Source organism: Platichthys flesus, chromosome 12 (assembly GCF_949316205.1).
Source record: "Platichthys flesus chromosome 12, fPlaFle2.1, whole genome shotgun sequence".
Lineage (NCBI taxonomy): Eukaryota > Metazoa > Chordata > Actinopteri > Pleuronectiformes > Pleuronectidae > Platichthys > Platichthys flesus.
Genome location: NC_084956.1, coordinates 24,068,196 through 24,092,705, shown reverse-complemented (window position 1 = coordinate 24,092,705; position 24,510 = coordinate 24,068,196). Strand labels below are relative to the sequence as shown.

Here is a 24,510-nt window from a genome sequence, read left to right as displayed (position 1 = left end):
GCAGCACGATGAGGTGCACTGCAGGAGAAAGTGCGCTGAAGGATGATGTGCCCAGCAGGATGATGCCACAGGATGATGTGCGCTGAAGGATGAAGTGTGCCACAGGACGATGTGCGCTGCAGGACAATGTGCAGCAGGATGATGTGCGCCAATGTGCGCCCCAGGATGATGTGCGTTGCAGGATTATGTGCCACATGATGATGTGCTGCACGATGATGTGCTTAGCAGGATGATGTGCGCAGAAGGATGTGCGCCCCAGGATGATGTGCTTAGCAGGATGATGTGCGCCCCAGGATGATGTGCGCCCCAGGATGATGTGCGCCCCAGGATGATGTGCGCCCCAGGATGATGTGCGCCCCAGGATGATGTGCGCTGCAGGATCATGTGCGCGGCAGGATGATATGCCGCAGGATGATGTGCGCTGCAGGATGATGTGCGGTGATGATTTGCACCGCAGGATGATGTGCGCTGCACGATGATGTGCGGTGATGATGATATGCGCCGCAGGATGATGTGCGCCGCAAGACGATGTGCGGTGATGATATCCGCCGCTGCCGCAGGATGATGTGCGCAGCAGGATGATGTGTGGTGATGATGTGCGCCACATGATGATGTGCGCCACAGGAGAAAGTGCGCCGCAGGATGATGTGCGCTGCAGGATGATGCTGCAGTCTGATGTGCGCTGCACGATGATGTTGAAGATAAAAAAAATAAAGAATCAACTGAAGAATACGGAAGCGTATTGCATTCACTTTTATTTTTTTGGGCATTTGTAACTTGTACTGTGTTGTGCAAAATTGTGTGCGTTGATTTGTTTTTCGAAGGGGGGGGGGGGGGCAGTGGCAATTCCATGTAGAACCACCACTGCCCCACAGACACCATCTTCAGAAGCAGTAACCTAATGGACACTTTCAAATCCTCAGATGAGACCATATCTCGGTATTGGGGTTTGACCATTTGGCTCAAATCAAACTCAATATTTTCATAATCTCATCATTCTATAAGTAAAGATCAGATCTGTGATGTTTGGATTGATTCTTCATAAAATGGAATACACACTGTGGATAGTGCACACATTAAGGTGCTATTTCCTGAAGATAATGACCAGTTTACATTTAGACTCCTGTTTCCTGTAACTAACTGTTCTGTTCATAATGTGCCTTTCAGTGCATATATACCACTGCAGAACACCACCATGTGGACATTGCTAGATGTTTTCATGTTTTTAGTTTGGTCTTTGGCCATCAGCCAACATGCAAAAAGATAGCTCCATAACACATGGACGATGGCAGTCTCTACATTTGCACAGTCTATAATTTGCATACTGAAGCGGAAATTAAAATAAACCAGTTAATTTCCTAATACACACATGCACTAACGCACACAAATATATATATATATATATATATAAACTGGTCGAAAGTCGTAAGGGAAAACAATAACATAATATATTAATAGAAATTAATTAATAAGAAACTAAGCTAAATGGGAATGTGACTTGATAGGAAAATAGAAATATAGCAAGACAGAAATATAAATTTAGCGTTAATAGATAAATTAATTTCTAAATAAATAAAGAGTATTTTTCGTGCATTTAATGGCACATCAGATTATTTATTGAGTAGCCTACACATATATATATTTAATATTTTGGCAGCTCCGGTCCTTTTTAGCCTGTCCTTCGTCATTTAATTATTATTTTCTGCTCATGATCGATATTTAATAATAATAATAATAATAATACGGGATTCCTGTCATTGTGAAATCCCACAATGCTTATTTTCATGTGGAAGGACTTCCGGCTGTGACGTGTCGGCCTGCATCCCACCCGGATGTTGAATGTCAGACTTCTGTTGATGCAGACAGGACCGTTAAGAGGAGCGAGGTAACCGTGTGATTCTTCCCTTAGGATCCTCCGGAGTGAACATGGTGCTGTGGCTGCTTCGGGCCGCGCTGCTGGCTCGAGCGGCAGGCTTCTACCTGCCGGGTATGGCACCCGTCAGCTTCTGTGAGCCGGGGAAAGACGAAGTTCCAGACTGCAAGGTAAACATGTCACTGGTCACTTGGACCTCCACCATGTCTGCCACCAAGTTACTGCCCGCTTATTGTGGAGAGCAGCCGTTCAACAAGCAGACAGGGGGCATTGGGATGAGAGTTTACAAACCGATGTAAGCGACTAGCTAAAGTTAGCCAAAATATACATTGGGCTAACGCCCCAGGTTACAATGCTAGTCTGTTAAGTCCGGATGCTGAACAGGTATGAGCAGGTTGGGAAGAATTGGTTGTATAGTTAAAAAGTTCTTTATCTTGGATAACCTGAAAAACCCAGCTGGTTTTCATATGGTTCTGTCCACTTTATATACACAGCTGTTTATCATCTGGTTCTGTTCACTTTATAAACCCAGCTGGTTTTCATCATGTTCTGTTCACTACATAAACAAAGCTGGTTTTCGTCTGGTTCTGTTCACTATATAAACACAGCTGGTTATCATCTGGTTCTGTTCACTTTAAAAACACAGCTGGTTATCATTTGGTTCTGTTCACTTTATAAACCCAGCTGGTTTTCAACTGGTTCTGTTCACTTTAAAAACACAGCTGGTTTTCATCTGGTTCTGTTCACTTTATAAACACAGCTGGTTTTCATCTGGTTCTGTTCACTTTATAAACAATGCTGGTTTTCATCTGGTTCTGTTCACTATATAAACACAGCTGGTTATTATCTGGTTCTGTTCACTTTATAAACACAGCTGGTTATCATCTGGTTCTGTTCACTTTATAAACACAGCTGGCGATCATCTGGTTCTGTTCACTATATAAACAAAATTAGTTTTCACCTGGTTCTGTTCACTCTAGTTTCACTGATCCCAGCCTCTAGTTCACGAGTAGCAGGAGTTATTGTAAATGATAAGCCACATCATCAGAGCCATGAATGAAGTAATGAATATTATGTGAGGTGAAACAGTAATGCCTGCAGGTAACATGCAGCTCATTCTATGTAAAGAATGGGATCACATAACTGTAGTAGTAGAAAAAGAAGCGGAAGATCAACACTGGATATGAAAAGTAAAGCTGAGGCCTGAGGAGATGCTGTAAATAAGTTCCGGGACTATTTACACCATCTGTAGTATAGAGTCACTACTTTTTGGTTCTTGTCTGATGGTCAAAAAACTGTTCTAAACAAGTTAGCAGATAGAACTATTCAAATTATTGTTTGTCTTTCTGTTGCTCAATCAGAGGTCCATTTCTGATGTGCTCTGTCCCACAGAGATGCTGCATTTATAATCATGGGATGTATTTAGCAGTGTGGATTATTTTTTCTTATAAAAGTCACTTTTCTTACCACCTTTCTCAAGGCTGGCAATAAAAAGGGAGGCCACACACGCACTGCTGTTTAAATCACAATTTATTTGTTTAACTCAAATTAACTAAATCCTGATGTTTGTAAGTACGAGCGCAAACAGTCTTTTTAGAAATATGTGAAAACATAATGTGAGGTGTGTTGGCAACAAAACCAAACAATGGAGCAAGGTTGAGGAGAGGGCACAGGACTTTGCCTTGAAGAGTAGACAACTAGCCTGGATGCCAGACGAACTTAGCCCCGCCCACAACATTTTAGGTCGGGAAGTTCGGTCTGGAGTCGCTCCGTTAGGGAGAAATTATGCCCGGTTCGAAAGTGACCGGACCAATCAGATTGTCAGGGCGGGCTTTATACCATGATGGACAGATGATCAACAGAAACGTAATCAACCACGTCATCAAAGTGCCCTTGGGTTGAATTCGTTTTCAACAAACCAGCCTGCCGCTGGAGAGCTGAGATGTGTAGATGCTGCCATTGAGTCTGTTTTAGAAGACATCGACAGCGCATTCATTTTGAAAGAGGAACAGAGAACGCAGAGGCGACGCCAAAGCACAGCACCGCGCTAATCCCTATCGTGCCGTAGCTTGGCTGTTCACAACGGACACTGAAGCGACGCTGAACCGCCGGGCAGTGCTAATAATATCACCCGTTGATCTAGTAGTATTCAAGCATATACTAACTTGTTGCTCCAACATTAAGCAACAGCATCCCAACATTTGTCTTTCTTGGTGTTGTCTTTATACAACATGTTCCGAGGATCATACAACTCACTGTACATCTCCAGTTCAATTATTAATTTAATGTCATCCATGTTGAAGAACTTCTCCGCTGTTTGCTCCGTTAAATGTCGGTGTCGAGGGTAAATTACGTATTCTCCACTCAAGCCTATGTGGAGAATACGTAGCCCATCCTCTCTCTCTTTTTATCTTTATCACTGCTTGTGTGGCTGTTGTGGCAGAGGGGGACATTTAATGAATTCAAAGTATCATATTTGATCATTTATATCATATCAAATATGTCATCAATATCGTTTAAAATCATTTTTCAGTGTGTTTCCTGGCGCGATATCCTCGCGTCGAGCGCAAAAAATAGACTCGACGCTGAAACGGTCGCTTCAGCGTCCGGTGTGAACCCGGCGTTAATAAATAACTCACATGAGTCGCTTAACATATGTAACATGCTACGTTGCTCTGATTGGTTGTAGGTCTATCCAATTATGACTAGAGGCATTTTTTTTTCTGGTTCGGTTGTAACACGCCCCATAATCACAGCCCAATGGAGCGGTATCAGACTCACATTCTGACTAGAATTGTGAGTATGACAACGTCAGGCTAGTAGACAACCATCCCAGCTCCACTTTCCATCCAACAACCAGTATCTGGAAAACAAGTAGCAGTTCTACACAAGCAGCAAGGTGGGAAGGGTCATCACTGTATCTAAAGTCTTAAATCCCCGTCAGGATCCTGGTGAATGATGAATCACTTTTCCAGTGGTTTAATCTATCAGTAGCTGGGCTGTTAACAGGTTGTGATCTGATCCCTAACCCTGCTCTTTAGCAGGTTAGCTCTACAGCATAGTTTGCCATCGTGATTTATCACGGTTAAAAGTGAGACCTGAATATCTTATTATATCTAAAGAGAGCTTGATAACCCTACGGGTCCCACTGATACTGACTGAATGATTTTACTTTGCAAGAAGCTCTGAGAGCCATCATCCTGTCTCATATGCTGTCACTTTTCCTGTTTTTAATTTCATATTTGTACTGGCTATGTGACCCAATCCAAATATTGGGAATTGTGATATATTACATCTTGTCATTTCCCTTAACAAGATGTAATATATCACACATTTGAGTGGTTTGCCACATTTAGTGACCTTTGAGCACAAAGACATTAAAAAAACTTCAGTTGGAAGTGGAACCATTCAGACTGATAAAAAAACAAACAGTGAGAACATGATATATAATGCTCATCTTTGCTGCTTCTAGCAGCAACCACACTTTGAAAGACAAACCGCCGACAAGAGCCTGGAAATGTTAGACTGGGAGTAAACTAAAGGCCCACAATATAAAGTAAATCAGCTTGACAATCAACATAATGCAATGCCTAATATCAATAATAATAATAATTGCTAAAAGTTAATTGTGCTGCAAAGTCGGTGTATAATTTTTGTGTGCTTTATCCAAATATGAGTTACACTGCAAAATCTCAACACAGCTTTTTAAACAATATACAGTCAGTTGTCGGGTGTGTTCAGATCTATACTTAGAACTGACCACTTTTGACAATGGATGGATGGTGTGATGGAGTCTTGGTCGGTCGATAACCCGCTGCATAGTACAGGGAACAAGGTTATGTTCAGTGAAACTTAGGAATGAAAATATACCCTGAGTATGTTGAACTTGCTTCGTAGAACAGGCCCCTTCTGTCCTTCTAATATTGTTTGTATCTGCTCTCTTTTCTTCTAGTCCACCATTGACCTGTTTGTGAACAGGCTGGATTCAGTGGAGTCTGTCCTGCCTTATGAATATACTGCGTAAGTTGCACTGTACTATCATTCTACAAATTTGTATCTTCAGGCGGCATAACCTCCTTTACTTCACCCTATTGTTATTGTGGTATTTGTTGTGCAATAGTAGGAGTAGAATTGACGTTGGCTAATTATTAATAATCATGAAATATGATTATTAAAATAACAATTATTTATTAAAAATAATCAAAAATGATAAAGCTATTTATTAAGAACAGTAACACATTTAATTAGAAATGATACGGTTATCCATTAATAATAGTTAAAATAATTAATGAAAACAATAAAATTGTCAATTAAGAATAATACAAATCTGTAATCATTGCTTATTTTTGCGGGGCACCACCCTGGTTACAGGGACCAATGAGTCAATCTATAAATATCAGTCTCATAATGATAAATGTCAAATCAATAATCTCGATATTTAATATTAATAATTATTTAATTAACAGTGAAGGCTTCTAAGTTCGAGCACAGGCAATAATAATCCAGCTGCAATCACATACATATGCACAAATAATCACAGACTACAGATACTTTAATTACAAAAGCATTTATTAAAAAGGGGAAATAAAGTTATGTTATTCAATGATTCATCATTTTAACAAGCTCCGATATTTCAAAGATAAACACAGCAGCAGCACTTATCACAATTCAGAAAATATATGTTAAACCGGCGGTCTACCTATGTATGTCTGTCTCGGTATGTGTGTGTGTCTGTGTCAAAGTGTCTCTCTGTGTGTGTGTTTCTATGTGTGTGCATGTGAAATACAGTTAGTGTTATTTAATGATTCATCATTTTAACAAACTCCCATATTTCAAAGATAACAACAGCAGCCGCTTATCACAATTTGGAAAACACATGTATTAATCTATGTGTATCTGTGTGTGTGTATCTGTCTGTGTCTATCAATGTGTCTCTGTGTCTGTGTGGGTGTGTGTGAGAGAGCGAGAGAGAGAGAAAAAGAAGAGGGGGCGTGGCGATGACGCAGTCACGTCACAACCAAGATGGCGGTCGATCATGATTCGTGGAATCAAGGCCTAAAAACTCTCAAAATGGCGGATTGACTACAAAACAAGATGGCGGAGCCGTTATGAATTTAGAGCCAGAATGGGAGGAGAGTGAGAGAGGAGGCGTGGCAATAATAGACTCAAAATGGTGGTTTAACTTGCGTTATTCAAAATGGAGTCTATGTTAATGACACCATGTGGCCGGAGCTCACACTGGTGGTCGTCACATGAATTACACCAAGGGATTTTCAGACAAAGAGAATTCTTCGTCTCTGCTTTGGCATTCGGCCGCATGGCTTCCAGATGTGTCCAGCCTCTCTGAATATAGATTTAACTATGTTACATGAACTGTATTCTAAATACAGATCGGATGTGTGTATAGGTCGGTTTAGAAGGAGAGAGAGAGAGAATACAAGGAGAGAGCAAAGCTCTCTAAAAAGCACCGTCAGAGACAAGTTATATTTACTTTACCACTCAGCACCCAAGTGGCGTTGTGTGCTGAGGTTTGACCGGTAAAGTATCTTTAACGTTGTTCAAACGGTCACAATGATCTGGAGACGCTGCTCACGGCGCTTAAAAACTATGACACAAGGCCGTAACTGGAAACCGGAAGTGGCGACTCGCCGCTAAAACACTGGAGACTCTGCGGTCTCATACAAAACAAATACATTCAAGTATTAAAACAATACGCTACGTATTAGATTAACATCTGCCCAGACAATAAAGCCTCTTACTGTGACCTTCACGGTGTTGCATGCGCGTGTCGCGCGGATATTTCCGAAGTCCAGTGAATAATCGTGGCCGCTCAAGCTCTGTTGCGCTGGTTCCTCTGTCGCAGCGGCGCGGGCTGGGCCGAATAGGAACGGATTCTGCTTGCTCCTAAACGGGATGAACGTCGTGCTTCGTCTTCAGGGGACGGCTATGGAAGCCGTTTGTAGATCGTTGGGAAAGTAAAGTCCGTGGGGAAAGTGAAACAGTCTGAGATTGTTCCGCGTGCAATTTCCTGTTTGGTCTTTTCAAGTTCAAACAAAAATAGTCTCTATCAAAGTAAGATCAAACTTAAGATAAAAGAAAATGAAAGAAATGAACGAAAATAACTCTGGTTGCCCCCTTTAGCAACTAAATCATCTGGAAAGACCCGGAGGGGTCTGTTGACGTCTTCAGAGCAGGGAAAAATGGCTGATAAACTAAAAGTTAAGGTTACCCCCTTTAGCAACTAAAACAGCTGGGAGGCCCCGAAGGGGCCTCGTGATGTCTTCAGAGCAGGGTAAAAATGGCAGCGATTATTGATGTCTCAGTGATTTTATTCTACCTGAGAGGTTCTGCCTCCTTGAGGTGCTGGTCATAGGATGATGCTGGCTTTAAGCCAATTGAGTGTCAGAGTTGGACCTCAGTGGGGGCGGGGCTTGGAACTCAGCGGGGGTCCTGAAGGCGCTTCAGGACATTTTCCAACCACCAGGGGGAGATTCTCAGGCCTGCTGGAGAATGTTTTCCCTCCAAAAGTTTTACAATCCTTTGTCCTCACCGTCGGCTCCAGTGTCTGGTGTTCAGCCTCTGGACTGTGGCCCAACATATTTTAAAGCTGGAGGGAATTATTGCAGCACCCCGTCATCACTATCATCATTAGTAATTTCTATCAATCAAAAGTAGATTGGCAGGATAATTATCTTATTGTGAGGACAGCAGTGTTTCCCCTTGCGTTCTATAAGGGGGGCGCCCCGCCCCGCCAACGGCACCTCCCGCCCCCCCTGGAAGATCAACTTAATTATTCATTTTATTTTTTATTTTGTAATAAAACGCCAGATCGCCAGAGGAATGTTATGTCTGTCTCTACATGGTCGCGCGTTTAGATGTATCACGCACGGCGGAGGTCCATCCAGATGCGCGCACACACTGACACGTGCGCGCCCACACAGGTGAGCAACCTCCCACCAGTGGACAGAGAGCATCTGAGAATATGTCTCATGAACCACCTGACGCTCCCAGGTTTATGATGGTAACAGCCACTCTCTTGCGAGTAGCAGCCGGAGGAGCTCTCCTGCTCCGGGTCCAAGTGCAGAGAAGAGCCCAAGTGCTGCACGCCCTGCTCCAGACAAGCATTTGTCCGGTCACCACCGGATGACAGGATTTGACCCACTTTGGCTGTTAGAGGGGAAATACTCCCCCTGGCTGTACAATACTGATCTCGGTAAGATGGCGAAGCGCAGCATCGCGAAATTCTCAAGGGCGCAGGCGCCTGGCTGTTAAAACGGGACACGCATTTCTCAGCGCCGTTCAGCCTGCGATTCTGCTTTCTCCTCTTGTTGTATTTAACCGTGAACGCACCACGCCTCCCCTCCATTGTTGCCAACTCCTCAGTAAGGAAAGTAGCTAGTGGCTCTTCTAAAAGTAGCTGAGTGATGCCATCGCCTAATTAGTAATAATGTAATGTAGGCCGTACAAAAAGTGAGAAAAAAATCACCTTAACTATGTTTAGAACTACCAATAAGCTTTATTCTACAGAAGAGTATTACATTCACTAAACTAAAAAATAATTCTGTTTTTCTGTGATAATTATCTCTGAAATTCCGAGATAAATTCCCGATGAATAAAATAAAAAATTAATGCAATACGCTTCCGTATTCTTCTGTTGATTCTTTTTTTTTATCTTGCCATTGAAATATGCCATCACTTCTCAAAATGACTTTAATGCTGTATCTAGACCCACATATATAAATACATTTTTTCCTGTATTATTAAATGTTAGAATATCAAATTGAATCAAAAGGCTGTTATGTGGGGTGGAACTGCTAGCTCTACGTCCAGCCCTCCTCCTTTATCCGGGCTTGGGACCAGCAAAATGATTCAAAAGAGACACTCTGGCAGAGCTAGTCTATATAACACCAGAAAAAGTCTGGTGTTATGGCGCCGCCGCCGCCCCCCCTCCAAAGCTGTAAACCTAGGGGAAACACTGGACAGTGTTCAAGGTTTATCCCTTATTCAGGTATAATAAGTTCTGGTTACGATGATCTTAATTATGTAAATAATTGGAAGTGAATGAGTTGTTCTTCTGTAAAAAATAGTAAAAAACTTAGTAGAAGTAGTTTCTGACATTATATGTACGTTTTTTCATGTTAAATTGTATCTTTCCATCTGCTTTAGTTAATATAAAGAGGAGAGACAACTCAGGCCCAGATAGTAAACAACTGAGTATAGTGTGTAATGGGTATAAAGGTATTGTGCAGTTAAATGTTATCTGAACAGTCTCTTTCTTGTTGTGCAGGTTTGACTTCTGCTCAATGAAAACAGTGAAGCGTCCATCAGAGAATTTGGGCCAGGTTCTTTTTGGAGAGAGAATCGAACCCTCGCCATACAAGGTACAAGGATGGAGGTGGAATCAATAATGATATTTTAGTGGCTATATTTGCATGCACAAAACAGACTTGTGAGCTAGGTATTTAATTAAGCAATAGAAAATACAAATTTTAAATAATCAACAATCATACAATTTGATGAAGGAAAAAAAGAACACTTATATTGAGGGAAGTTTGCAGTTCCTTAAAAAATGATATCAATTTGGGTATGCTGTAAGGAGTACATTACCTCTTTTCAAAACCTTTGGATGCTTTCACTGTAATGTCAGGTCTTGATCAAACAGTATAAAATCTCTTCAAGCCCTGTACATGAGTTACTTAATTTGTAGGATTTTTTATGACCAACGGTATTGTTTTTTCTTTTACTTTCTTGAACTAGACCCGTAAATGAATCACTCATGGACACCATGCAGTGATTTACAGAAATGATTTATTCCATCTTCGCAAGTTTTGATAATGTTTTGATATACAGACCTCCTGAACTTGCTTCTGGTTTTATTCAGGAATCATTAAACCTTTTATCAGATATTATTACAGTATTCCCATTTGGTCAGCATAGATATGTTAGCCATTAGTTGCTTTATTGGGACTTTTTGTTTCCCACCTGTTTAATACATGCCACTATTTACTATGGCTATGAACACCATCATCATTTACCCCCAAACCAGTACATTGAACGGGTTACATTCAACAACAAGCGGAGAAAGCAGAATCATTGGCTGACCAGCGCTGAGAAATGAGCGTCCCGTGTGAACAGCCGGGCGCCTGCGCGCTTGAGAATAGTGCTGCGCGGTGCAGCGCTTCGGCGTGAGTGATATTGAAGAGGAACATTTGTTATAATGAATTGAAATGAAACGTTATAGAAATCGGAAAAGTAATTTCATAATTTGTTTGGCTGACGCATCAGTTTAAAATATTGATGTCGACGCATTTTCAGCGTCAACTAATCGCGACAGCCCTACTATTTACCCCCTTGCAAAGAGGCCCTCCTTATATCCTTCAGTTTTAGATCATTTTTGATCACTCTAAAAAAAAAAAAAATCTTTTGTAAACAATCCAAATTTAGATACAAATTCCATATGGATTCATAAACGTGACCAATCACTTACTGTTTGCATGAGATACAGGACTGTACTCTGTTAAATTCTTCTTGACCTCACCTCATAGAGGTGATCAGTCATTTGAAGCATTATGTTGGCTTCAGGGATGTAAATGGACTGTATTTATGTAGTTATTTTTCAGTCGACCACAAACGCTTTTACAGTTAAGTCACTATACGGAGTGTTTTTTTTATTTTTATTACATCATTCATACACTGTCAGTGCACCTGTCAGGGGCCATTTGGGGGGACGAGCTAGGGATCCAATCACTGAAGTTCTAATTAGTTGACGACCCTCTCAACCCAGATTTAGCCTCCTACATCCTATCCTATTTCTGAATAGATCCTCTTTTGAAATGCTTGGAGATGCCTCATCCTCTTAGGTTTCTGGTGTCCTGCAGGAATCTATTTTGGGTCCCCTATTGTTCACTATAAATAGAGACTATCCGAGAGTATTTCACGTTTTTTTTGTTTTATGTGCAAAGAAAGGTTTTTGGGTTTGACGTGTTTGCTTCAGCTTACTATTTATGTCGAATCATATTTAAATGTATTATTGTAAAAACTTAAAGTGCATTGCTATTATCAGTGATGGTAAACAAACTAAAGCCCACTATTTGCTGTTTTACACTCTCATACTATTGGTATGTCCTTTGTGTCAGTTTGAATTTAAGAAACCTGCAGTGTGTCAGAAGGTGTGTACCAAAACCTACGATACAACAAACCCATCAGACAAAGCCAAACTGGACTTCCTCAAGAAGGGCATGTTACTCAACTACCAGCATCACTGGTATGTATGATTCACTGACATACACACATCAGAAAGTGAATGAAATGAAAATGGGTGCATGCCACACCAAAACACAAGAATACACTCACAAAAAAAAACATTCCTACGAACCCGAATATAACAGAATTCTTCCCCAAAACTGCAGCCCATAGTCAGGTACCTGAAGATTGAGATATCATTCTACTGATTCCAAAAATAAATCAATATTATGCTATCAAAGAACAAGTCAACAAGAATAAATCTGATCAGACGTCTGATGTCAGCTTTCAACCAAAAAAAGAGTGTTAAATGTTATGGGGCCTGATTCTGAATACTCTCTGAAGCATACAGCTCATGGTTCCATTGGTGATCATCATATGCTTTTGTTTTATGGTCTCTGTGAGTGTAGGATTGTGGATAACATGCCAATCACCTGGTGCTATGACATTGAAGATGGACAGAAGTTCTGTAATCCTGGTTTCCCTATTGGCTGCTATGTCACAGAAGCAGGCCATTCCAAAGATGCCTGCGTGGTCAATGTAAGTGGTTTAATCTCGAACATAAACAAAGGCTTCCGTAACAGAAAATGTATAAAGTTTGTAGGAATGTCTTACTCTATGCAAAATAAGTGATGTGTAGTTTCAAAAACAGAAGAATACTTAAATCAGGAGGGAGAGAAGTCATGACGGGCTAAGCAAATCATTCCCTGAGCAGAGCGCTACTTTGAACTAAGATTTTATTCATCTAAATAGAAAAAAATAGATGATCATTGTGTGTTGGCTCTAGTGTTAATAATGTGGCCACAAATACATCACTTTATGTGAAACTAGAATGCAGCTCTGGCCGCAATTTTCTCTCCATTTGTCCGCCCCAAGCCTGATGGTTTCCCCCAATCAAAGGCACCTGCAGCATTTAAAAAAATCGAGATGCCTCAGCCAAAATGCCAGCCTATGTGACCAAACCATACCCAAACCCGAAAATCATTTCAAAATTGTTGTCCAAGAAAGGCCCGACACATTGAGACGCACTCTATGTGAAATACTGAGAAAAATGTAAAAGTACATGAAACATATAAATCTGTAGCAGGTCAGTTGAGTAGGTGGTTCTTAGTGTCCTTCAGTGTTAATGATGCTCAAAGAATGTGACCACATGTGTCCAAAGCACTGTTGAATGTGAGTCTGAGTGATCAGGTTTTAAATTTGTACAGAATGTGGCATTAAGAGACATAGGTGCCTGATGTCCTCTAGTGGGACTGTTACATTCTCCAAAGAACACAAGAATTGGCTTGTCCACCACGGGTGCCCCGTTCTGTTCACAGATGAGAGCAGGTTCACACTGAGCCGGGTGACCGGCGCGAAAGAGTCTGGAAATGCCGTGGTGAATGTTATGGTGCCTGTCACATAATCCAGCATGACCGACTGCTGTAAGGGTACCAGGATTAAATCCTCAGAGTAATATTGGGCCTTACGCTGGTGCAGGGGGCTGCACTAGGACACCACCCGCCAACTCATCAGGAACACGCCCAGATGCTGTCGGGAGTGCATACAGGCACGCAGGGCCATACGCACTACTGAGTCACATGAGTTGCCGTAATAAAATTCATGCAAGTTGGATCATCATGTGATTTCAGTTCTTTACTTTTTTGTTCTCAACAAATTATACAATGTACATCAGTAAAGATATTCAGCTTGAATATCGTGGATCAAGATCTGATATGTGATTTAAGTGATCCCTTAATTTGTTTTAAACGGTGTAAATATTAACATAGAGCAGGAAAGTGAGATGTGATCCGAAGCGGCCCCAGGAGACAAAGTCAGGACACACTTAGTACCAGGTGTGAACAGATGCACTGCACTCAGATCTTTCAGGACAGATATTTAAACCAGGGGACTCATTTATAATCGTTGCACAAAACAGATTCTGAAGGATGTGTGAACCCCTCTTCATGCAAAAGTATTGATTTATATAAAGAAACTTGATGGGAGGATGTGCGCATCTGTACACTAACTGTGAGCCATGCATACAAAGACAGAGACTGGAAAGAGTTGATGCAGACATGAGGTGGTGAATTGAAGCTGAAATGTAGATGCACTTCATCATAAACTATCCCCTCAATATTTTTGCCAGAAAAGTTGCGCTTCATTGATCAGCAGGGTCATTTAATATGTATAAGTTGTTTTGCATTGACCTTTTATGGTTGAATGTCGGGGCCTGTAGAGAGCAGAATAAAAATATGGATTGTGATTTATAAAGGGAGCGTATGATTTTGCAAGTGAAGGTGTGTCGAAGCATGATTTTATAATTATTGTTATATTTTGGTGTACAACATTTTTAGAACTTTTGTGTCTCGGTTTTTATTTCCAGACTAACTTTAAAGAAAGGGATGCATTTTACATCTTTAACCATGTGGACATCACCATCCATTACCATGTTGTTGAGCATGAACAACTCGGAGCCCGGTTGGTTTCTGCCAAGATTGAACCCAAAAGGTAATGAATGACAGTTTTAGCTTATATTGAGTTTTCTAGTCGAGCTGTAGATGCTTGGTTTTTTGCTTAGTTTATTTTCCGAGCAGTTACCTTGTGTTAAAATCATCTGTTTCACAGACTAGTAGAAAGCGTGTATTAAATTGAATAAGCTCTGCCTGCAATGGGATCAGATCTCAATATGCTTACTTATCTGACACCTTTTTTCTTTGTCTCCTTCTGTCTTTGCAGTTATGAAAACCCTAATGATGACAGGCCTGATTGTTCTGGAGAGCCGAAGTTCCTGAAAAACAAATACACAGGAATGTTTAAAATCCAATACACCTATTCTGTCAACTTTATGGTGAGTGCAATTCTATCATCTCTCTAATACAAAGTCATCTCAGCCACACAGTCTCTACCTGTGTTGTATTTAAACATAAAATATTGGGCTAGTAGGAGTGGGCGATATGATTTGAAGGTGCGGCTGATCGATTTATGTTTTCATTTTAATTAGCTACAAGATATACTCAATAAGAACAAGGGCCACCATTAAGCAGTTTAGGGGGGAAACAAATATTGTTTTTTAAAGATGATGATGGTATTGCGCGGTTTCTTGTCTTGGTGACTGACACCGGTTTACCCCAAACCCTTGGCTAGACTTATTTTATTCTATATCACTGGCATGAATGCTGTCATGAGAATAAATATGTTTTTATTTGTGTGATCATACATATAACAACAAACATAAAATAGAGTTTTGTGTTATTTTACCAAATAAATTGACAAAGACTAAATTAACCCTCATCCCAAACAAAGAAGAGTCCTAAGTCATTAAAGGGCTGGTTCACCCAGAAATGAAAATTCACCAATTATCTACTCACCCCTATGCGTATGAGGGGAGTAGGTGAAGTGTTTTAGTCCATAAAACACTTTTGTTGTTTCAGGGGTAAACAGAGTAGCTGATTAGTGACCCATCTTCAGATGTAATAAAACAACAGAAAAAACTTAACATGCCTCCATACTGCTCATGTGGTGTCGTCCAATTGTCCGGAAGCCCTGACATTCATAGTGGACTTTAACATTTCCCTGAATGCACCTCGTCAGAAGATATCAGCCAACAGAAGAAGGACTCACTATTGACTTCAATTGTATTGGATTCTACTCCCACAAAGTTTACCCCTTAGACGCCAGAAGTGCTTTGATCCTGCAATGTCACTGTTAATGCTCTGTAAAAACAAAATTTAGCAGATGCGTTAGGCTGTTTTGATTTTAGTCTGTGTGTTTGTGTAGGAAGACAAGAATATTCGCTGGGCATCTAGATGGGACTACATCCTGGAGTCAATGCCTCACACCAACATCCAGTGGTTCAGGTGAGACTCAAATGAGAACACACATTGATTAATTTCAACCGATAATCAACCCTGGTGTCTCTCAGCTGACTTGCTGATACATTAGTTTATGTGCAAGAAATTTTCTAATTGAATTCCTGTCTCTTCCGTCCAGCATCATGAACTCGTTGGTGATTGTATTGTTCCTGTCTGGAATGGTAGCAATGATCATGCTGAGGACTCTGCATAAAGATATTGCCAGATACAATCAGATGGACTCTGTGGTGAGTACCTGTCTATGTGGAGCTGAGGTTAAGCTGTTCATAGTTCAAGTAAAATTAGCTCATCATTCCTCTAAACCAGTGGTTCTCAACCTTTTTTCAGTGACGTACCCCCTTCGAAGAAAAAATTCTGCCGAGTACCCCTAACCAGCGCAAAGCCTTTTTGGTTGAAAGAAAGATGTAATGTGATTTATTAAGCCTTGTAACTAGACACATTCAAATTTAAAACTCCATCAATGTCCATAACATTGCTCATTTGCAGTGGTCTCTCTTGAACTATTTCGAAATAAAAAGATATACAAATAACTAAAGACTTTTACGATAATCTCATTATAAATAAAGATTTGTGCACCTCAAAATAATTATCAACTTAAAGTGACCTCTTTTGGGATCATAATAAAGATATGTTCTCAAACTGAACTCATGAACTTAATTATAGCTAAACACTTCTTCCCAAAAAATAAATCATTAACTTGGTTTTAAATAAAAGATTAGCTCAAAACATATTCTTTTAATATTTATCATCTTAAAATATCTTCTTTAAGGATCGAAAAGAATACTGACAGGTAGCTTGTTTCCGTTTGCTTCGGGGAGGCTTTTCGCATCGTGTCTTGAGATGACCTGAATTCAGAAAGTTTCCTCTTAAAAAACTCAGGTGGCTTACCAACATGACTTTCATGTTTTGTCTGGAGATACCGCTGAAGAAGTGGTGGCTTATTGCCACTGTTGGCTAATCTCTCCCCACAGAAAAAAACTAAAAGTGAAAATAACCCAATCTATGTTATTGTTAATATTATTGAAGCGTCTTTCTGTTATTTTATTGTGAAATATTTGCTCGCTTTAAGGTCATACAATTTCATTTCTGCTTTTGTATTACATGCTTTTATTTTGAAAGGGTACCGGTAGAGACGCAGACTTCTTGTTATGAATCATTAACTTCACAACGGAAAACTTTTACGTTTTAGCGCCCCTCCGAAGAGGCACAAGCTCTCACGGTGTTGTTTAGGGAAGGCTCTCTGCTCTGGTTTCGCCTTCTTTGGCGCTTGTCCCTCCGTGTTTCAGCAGCATTGCTGCTGCACTTCAACTCGACTCCATTGTTGAAGTTTTCAAGGCAGGTGATGACCGGCGATGACAGGTGGCGTGTGCCAGGTTGGGTCAAACCATCGGTATGGGGGAGACTGTTTTTTTATGATAATTAAATTGAAAATCCTACTGAATATAAAATTTAGGTTCATGAACTTACACTTATATTTTATTGAATATTTGTTAAATAAAAAAATTTCAAGGATTTTTGAATGGATGCTAATTTAAATATATTAAAAAAAAATCTCAAGTACCCCCAGGGGTACGCGTACCCCCATTTGAGAATCACTGCTCTAAACCATCTTTTCTACCACATGAAACTGCGCCGTAACCTAGCTCTGTACATACATGGCACCGCTGCCTCTAGTGGACATCAGGGGTCAAGCTGTGTCATTCTCATCCTGTATTCTCCTCTATCCTGTTCTCCAGGAGGATGCACAGGAAGAGTTTGGATGGAAGTTGGTACATGGAGATGTTTTCCGACCTCCGAGGAAGGGGATGCTGCTGTCGGTCTTCCTTGGTTCTGGCACCCAGATCTTCATTATGACCTTTGTCACCCTTTGTATGTCTTCACACGGCACTATCATTTTTGACAGAAGGTCACAGATGCCAGAGTAGTACCACTGAACGATGACAGTACCTGATACGTTTGTTGCTTTAATCAAAATGCTAGTGTGTTGGAAGTCCAGCAGGGCACATGATATGGTGTCGGATGAAAGGAGGAGGTAAACCTACCCATTTTAACCATATTATCAAATTCTAAAATTGAAAACTACAAATTATCATTATCTCCGAAATGTTTACGGTTCCGTTCCGTCATGTCAGCAGAAGAATGTGAATATTGTGTTTGAGCTTATTTACAAACCAGAGATCACTGGCAGGTTTATTCATGGGATCCTTGTGGAAATGTTAAATCTCAAGTGGGTGATAAAAAATGTATGGTGGCTCATAAGGTTTAGAACATGTCAAGCTTTCAAAAAACTCAACATTACAGAAAACCCAAGAATACAACTGTAAAAAGCATAATGTAGAAATCACACTTAAGATTTTAAAAACTTAAGTGTGGATATTGTCACCAGTGTGAGTGGGTCCTATAACTTCCATACTCATCCTAATTTGAAGTGTATAACATGTAGTAAGGAAAAAGTCCTCTCTCTACAGTCTTTGCCTGTCTCGGGTTCCTCTCCCCGGCAAACCGTGGAGCTTTGATGACGTGTGCTGTTGTTCTCTGGGTCCTTCTTGGAACTCCTGCTGGATATGTGGCAGCCCGCCTCTACAAATGTAAGTCAAGAAAACAGGAAGTTTTTAAGAACATTGAGCTACCAATCAATCAATTAATCATATTTATTTGAAAAGCCTATATAAGCGCTAAAAAGGTGCAACATCCTCTGCCTTTAACAGGAAGTTATTCAAAAAGGTCAGGTGTAATATGATGGAATGCTGTTATACTTCAACTAAAGAAATATGTTCAGTTTATTATTTACATTTGCAACAACAGAAAAATTAATAACATTTGCAGATCACATTTGTACTTAAACTCATCATTAACACAGGTTGCAGACTTTTACACATGTAGATGTATATATCATACTTTCATATTATTCCTTTCTTCATGTTCTTTGTCTTTGCTCGTTTTCCAGCGTTTGGTGGTGAGAAGTGGAAGACCAATGTTTTGCTGACAGCCTTCCTCTGTCCCGGGTAAGACAGTGGCAGCTTTCTCAAATAATAATCAACACAACAATGGACACTATTGTACTAGTTGCATCTGTCTATGGCAATCTGATCACAAGTGTACAGCTCAAAAAAACCCAGTTCATACTTGCTATACTTACTAATCTCCAACAAGTATGTTATGATGTTGCTTTTAGACAGTTTGACTATCACAGGTGTGTGAGAGAGAAAGGTTTGAGTTCTACATTGGAATACAATTTTACTCACTTCAAACAAAAGTAGAAACACATTTATATCGTGGTCGTGCCAATAAATCAGCGATTGTGAAACACTGAAACGTTATAAAGCACAGTTATGAAACATTGTCAGGGGAGCAGGCGGTCCCAGGACACATTTGTGTTCACACTGCTAATACAATTTGACCACGTGTCCAAGACCCCTTTTCAATGTGCCCAGAGTGCATCTGTACACACAGCTAAACCAGTGATCAGATCACCTGAGACAGATGTTCTTAACAGATGTGAACTGGGCTTCAGACACATCCACTTGATCCAACTGTACCTTTCTCTGTTCAGGGTGGTGTTTGCTGATTTCTTTGTGATGAACTTGATTCTGTGGGGAGAAGGGTCTTCAGCAGCCATGCCCTTTGGGACCCTGGTAGCCATATTGGCTCTATGGTTCTGTATTTCCGTGCCACTCACGTTCATAGGTGCATACTTTGGCTTCAAGAGAACAGTAAGTAAATATAAACACACATACTGTCCATCCATTCATGCTTAAGATATTCTGTCATTGGTTGTATACATTTCAGTGTGCTGTCACGTTGTCATCAGTGAACTACTCAATTTACAAATGCTAAAATCAGTCCATTACCACCGCAGTACTTGAATACTAACACTGACTCAGTCAAGTTTTGTCTGTGTTGTCACGTTCTGTGCTGTCATGATGATTTTATACTTAGAACTATTTTTTGGTCAACCCGCAAGAATGTAGATTAATGCTAAAGCATGTCTTTCCAGGCTGTGCATTTCTTAACATCTGACTCTCTCTTTCTCTCTCTGCCTCTCTCTGCTGTGGTTGTTTAAGGGTATTGAGCATCCAGTTCGGACGAATCAGATTCCTCGTCAAATCCCAGAGCAGTCATTCTACACAAAGGCTGTCCCTGGTATCGTCATGGGAGGAATTCTGCCTTTTGGATGCATTTTTATTCAACTCTTCTTCATCCTAAACTCAATCTGGTGAGAAAAAAAGAGACAAAGGTTTACCTGTTACTATTTATAGAAAGTCAGGGTAAATCATACAGTTTATTCTGAGTATTAACAGCGCCAGTCTAGGACTTCTGTATTTGTCTTCAATTTAGAAACTAATTTAGATAAAAACAGGGAATAATCAATATAATATATTATTGATATGGTATGCTTCTATTTCATGGAAAGTTACAGAATGACAAATGGCTGCAGGATATTACACCAAATCTTCTCATTGGGCAAAACTAGAGGTTAACAACATGTCAGATTGTTAAATTGATTTAACGTATATTACAAATAACATTGTGTAGATTGCAATGGTGTGTATTTACGTTAGTCAACTGAAGGATTCAGTATCCATGACATGTCTCTTCCTGTCTTACAGGTCCCATCAGATGTACTACATGTTTGGCTTCCTTTTCCTTGTCTTCATCATCCTGGTCATCACCTGCTCTGAGGCCACCATCCTGCTCTGCTATTTCCACCTGTGTGCTGAGGTAAACTGCATGATCCCTGCAGTACCTGTCAAATCCTCACCATCCGCTTTATGCACCACTATGCTGCACTTCTGCTGTCCAACTTTAGGAATAGTCTCAGTAAATGACAATAACCGAGAACAGAGACCACATTTCTCCCTTGGTTGAACAACTTAACATCCTAAAAGTCTAGAATTTTGGTGTACTTGTGCAGGGCTTGTTCTAGACAGAGTGACCGACAGACATGTTCCTGTAGTTATTAGACAGATTAAATTCTCCTAACGACCTCTATTTTATCTCCCCTTTCCATACTGGAGATGTGTGCTATAATCTTCTGAATAACTCCCTCTTTGATAAACTCTGGAGCCTTCATAATTATTCCTTGTCCTTAGTGGGTCCTCTTAACAGTTCCACAATATGTCACTTTTTATTGTTTGTGTTGGAATTCCTCTTCATTACTGTTCAAGTCTCTGGCTTATATACAAGTTCTAATTGATTTACCTAACTGCTATTATGTTTTCATACATGCATGTCGGCTATTTCAGAGCTCTGTTAAGCAATCGACACAATCTTCAGATCCAAGTTCACAACTTTTTGAAAAATAGCTCTGTAACTAAGCTTGATACAAAGCATTGCAGCTGATGAAATCCAAATAATCAAATGATCAAAATAATCTGGCGAAGAAGAGAAGAGGACATGTTCAACTCTGTCCACTTATTAGATAGTTTAGAGACACAAGGATTTGCTTGGATACGATTTTGAGTTTGTTTATATTTCTGGTACTGTGATCGATTCAACACTCATTCATGACCCTCACTCTGGCTACTAGCTCTTTAAAACATTTCAGTCAGGGCCCATATAAACAAACCTTGATTTGTTCTCGTACATTTAAACTCCAGCTGTATTCCTCTTTTTTACAGGACTACCACTGGCAGTGGCGTTCCTTCCTTACCAGCGGTTTTACTGCTGTCTATTTCCTGATCTATGCCATTCATTACTTCTTCTCAAAGCTGCAAATCACTGGACAGGCCAGCACCTTCCTGTATTTTGGATACACCATGATCATGGCGCTCATCTTTTTCTTATTCACTGGTAGGTATATAAAAAGAAGGGAGGTTGAGGGTGCTACAATGACTCCTACTATTTTGTCACTGTAGTGAGGCTGGTAATCTATTTTGAATGAAACAAAATGGGTGCTGAGACTTTGTCTCATTGTGCGGGTATCGTCCTTTTGTTTTTTAAATCAGGGAAAAGGAAAATGTCCTGATTAGAGCAGTTTTAACAACATAGTAGCTTCAGAAGCTGTTCACACCCTTCACTTATTGAACACTTTATTGAGCTGTAGATCTGTTTACAGCTGCATTCATCTTTTCCTCGTTAGTGACCGGTCTCCCAGAAGACTCCCAAAGCATGATGCTGCCAGCAGTATGCAGGGGAGGGGAAGAGTTCTACATGTGCATTCATCGGTCTTTGTGCATATACACAGTTTTTGCTGTATCCGCCAGGTCCCAGATCTTTCTGATGGGTTCAAAACAATGGGTGAAACCTATGGACTGGCCTGCAGCTGAGATCTAAGAAAAACATAACATTTTAAACAATGAGACCTTTAGTGACTTGAAATACAAAAACTGTATGAAACAGCAATGCGGAGTGTCTGGTGGTGACTCACTGCCCCTCAGCCTCCTAAATGTTGTATCAAGTATGATTCTGATTTAGTGCTGTGGGTTAAGGATCATGTTTGATGTAGCTCTACTTCAAACTGTGTTTTCTCTGTCCTCAGGTGCAATTGGCTTCTTTTCCTGTTTCTGGTTTGTTACCAAGATCTACAGTGTGGTCAAAGTGGACTGAATAAGCATCCAGAGACACAGCACACTGTATTTGGCTGGATGTGGTTTCCTCTCGTAAACATTTGGTGATGTCAAACTGAACTGAACATTGCAATCTGAACTTCCTCCTGGTTTCATTTCTTCAGTCAAACGTGACTCTGCCTCAGACACATGACAGTTTGCTTTGTTTTGTGGGCCTCAAATGTTTGTGTGTGAGTATGTGTACACTGGGTTGTCATTTTGTACCTACAGTATCTGTCTGCATATAATCTGAATGAAATGAATCCTACCTGACACATGAACAGATGCAGTGCACAATGAGCCACAGCTGGAGTGTCCCCGCTATCATGTCGTGCATTTTAGATTTCTTTCATGATCGCTGCACTTTGTTTGCAGACCAATACATGATCTGCTATGTTGTCAGACCTGATGTGTTAAAGTGATGCACAGGTGTAAAATGTGCCCTTGTTCCTATTTTAAATGATATACTTTCTTGATTTGTGTGCAGTACATCTTTAATGAAGTCTGTTATCTGAGTCTCACATTGTGTCCCAAAATGTTTCTTTTCACATTTTTGACACTTGCAGGTCAGTGCAGGCTGTTGCGACTTTTGTTAAAATGTGATCAAAGCCAATCAGCACTTGATGGTTCCTGTGTCTCCTCAGATGATTGTGGAGGTTTTCCTGTCTGTGAGGTGTTGGGGAATAACTGGTTCTGATTAGTCTTCTGCTGAGCTTTTGAGGAGAGGAGCAGGGTCAGCCAACAGTCCGACAGCAGGGCACAGTGTAGAATCCTTTAAGTATTTTAAATTTTATCCAAAAGTTCAGATGAGCCCTGTGGTGCCAGCGTCTGTTCCAACACGCCAGGGGCGAAGCAGCATTTAATCCCACTGGATTCCCAGAGAGGCATTTCTCACTGTCTCTCTAGCTGTATGGTCTGTGCTGTGAGCAAGAACTGATTCATCGCTCCATAATACAGCCAGTGTGTGGCACTTTGTGCATTTTCAGCTGACAGCTTTAATGCTTAAGTTATGTCTGACTAATTTTACCAACAGGCAGTAGTTAGACACTCACTAAGCTGACCTTGTGGGAGTAGACCTCAATATCATATAGGAAAAGCTTTAAAAGTTCTGATTAGAAAAATGAAATGGAATACATTGTGAAACACAGGCCAGCTCTTTTCACTTGCTCTGATCCCCAGCAGATCATGCAAATGAAGGAAGTGCAACTTTGACAGAAAGTTGTGTGTGATGAAGAGTTGCTAATCCGTCCTGTTGCAGTGACACACATTTCACTTCATTAAAGCCCTTACACAGTTCTTTTTCATCAAGGAAACAAAGGATCAATATGGACAACATTGCTCATTAGACAGTGACACCAAAACAAAACAGCAGGTAGCATTTCATTACAACCAAGAGGGCCTCTTGTTTATTGCATAGATTCTACCAAACTACAATATGTTAAAGAAGTTCAAGTACAGTGAAGTCCTTTCAGTAAGGCAAATAATGTATGGGTAGCGTTGAGTCAGTGGTGACATGTCATCACACTGTGTATGGCCTCACTGCCTGTTGTGTTGACTGAACGTGAACACTTCTGAGAAACCGACGGAAAAGAAAACCTGCATATTTAACTAGGTGAGAGAAACGAGTGTGTGAAAACATCCCATCAGCTCCCAACACCACATGGTAACACCGCTTCAACAGCCCTCACTTGTTGGGAGGCTATCATGAGACCGTTTAGAGCAGATGACCTTATTTCACATTTGGCTTTGTGTAGAACTGGTGACTGAGGCCCAGAGTGAATTTTTTTTAAATAACCTTGTCTAATGCTACATTGTGGAGTTGGATATGTAACAGAAGAGAAAGATGTACTCGTTAACGGGATTCAGATATAACAATCAGATTGGTCTAATAATTAAACAGCATTTTCTTCTCTGCTTTTTGTTTTGGTCTTTGTCCTGATGAAATGTTACAGAAAGATCTCAGATTCTCCTTTAAAGTCATTTGACTAACAAA

General features: G+C 40.5%; 1 protein-coding gene across 1 annotated transcript; it reads left to right on the top strand.

The window, feature by feature from the left end:
* The first annotated feature begins 1,825 nt into the window (after positions 1 to 1,825).
* tm9sf2 (transmembrane 9 superfamily member 2) lies at positions 1,826 to 24,431 on the top strand. Its single transcript, XM_062400811.1, has 17 exons — positions 1,826 to 2,043; positions 5,826 to 5,893; positions 10,161 to 10,254; positions 12,010 to 12,137; positions 12,526 to 12,655; positions 14,481 to 14,605; positions 14,834 to 14,945; positions 15,875 to 15,954; positions 16,088 to 16,196; positions 17,706 to 17,838; positions 18,438 to 18,557; positions 18,917 to 18,974; positions 19,523 to 19,682; positions 20,034 to 20,185; positions 20,580 to 20,691; positions 21,591 to 21,762; positions 22,451 to 24,431. The coding sequence occupies exons 1-17, from the start codon at positions 1,927 to 1,929 to the stop codon at positions 22,516 to 22,518; spliced, it is 1,938 nt and encodes a 645-aa protein (XP_062256795.1). The 5' UTR covers positions 1,826 to 1,926; the 3' UTR covers positions 22,519 to 24,431.
* The last annotated feature ends 79 nt before the right edge of the window (positions 24,432 to 24,510 follow it).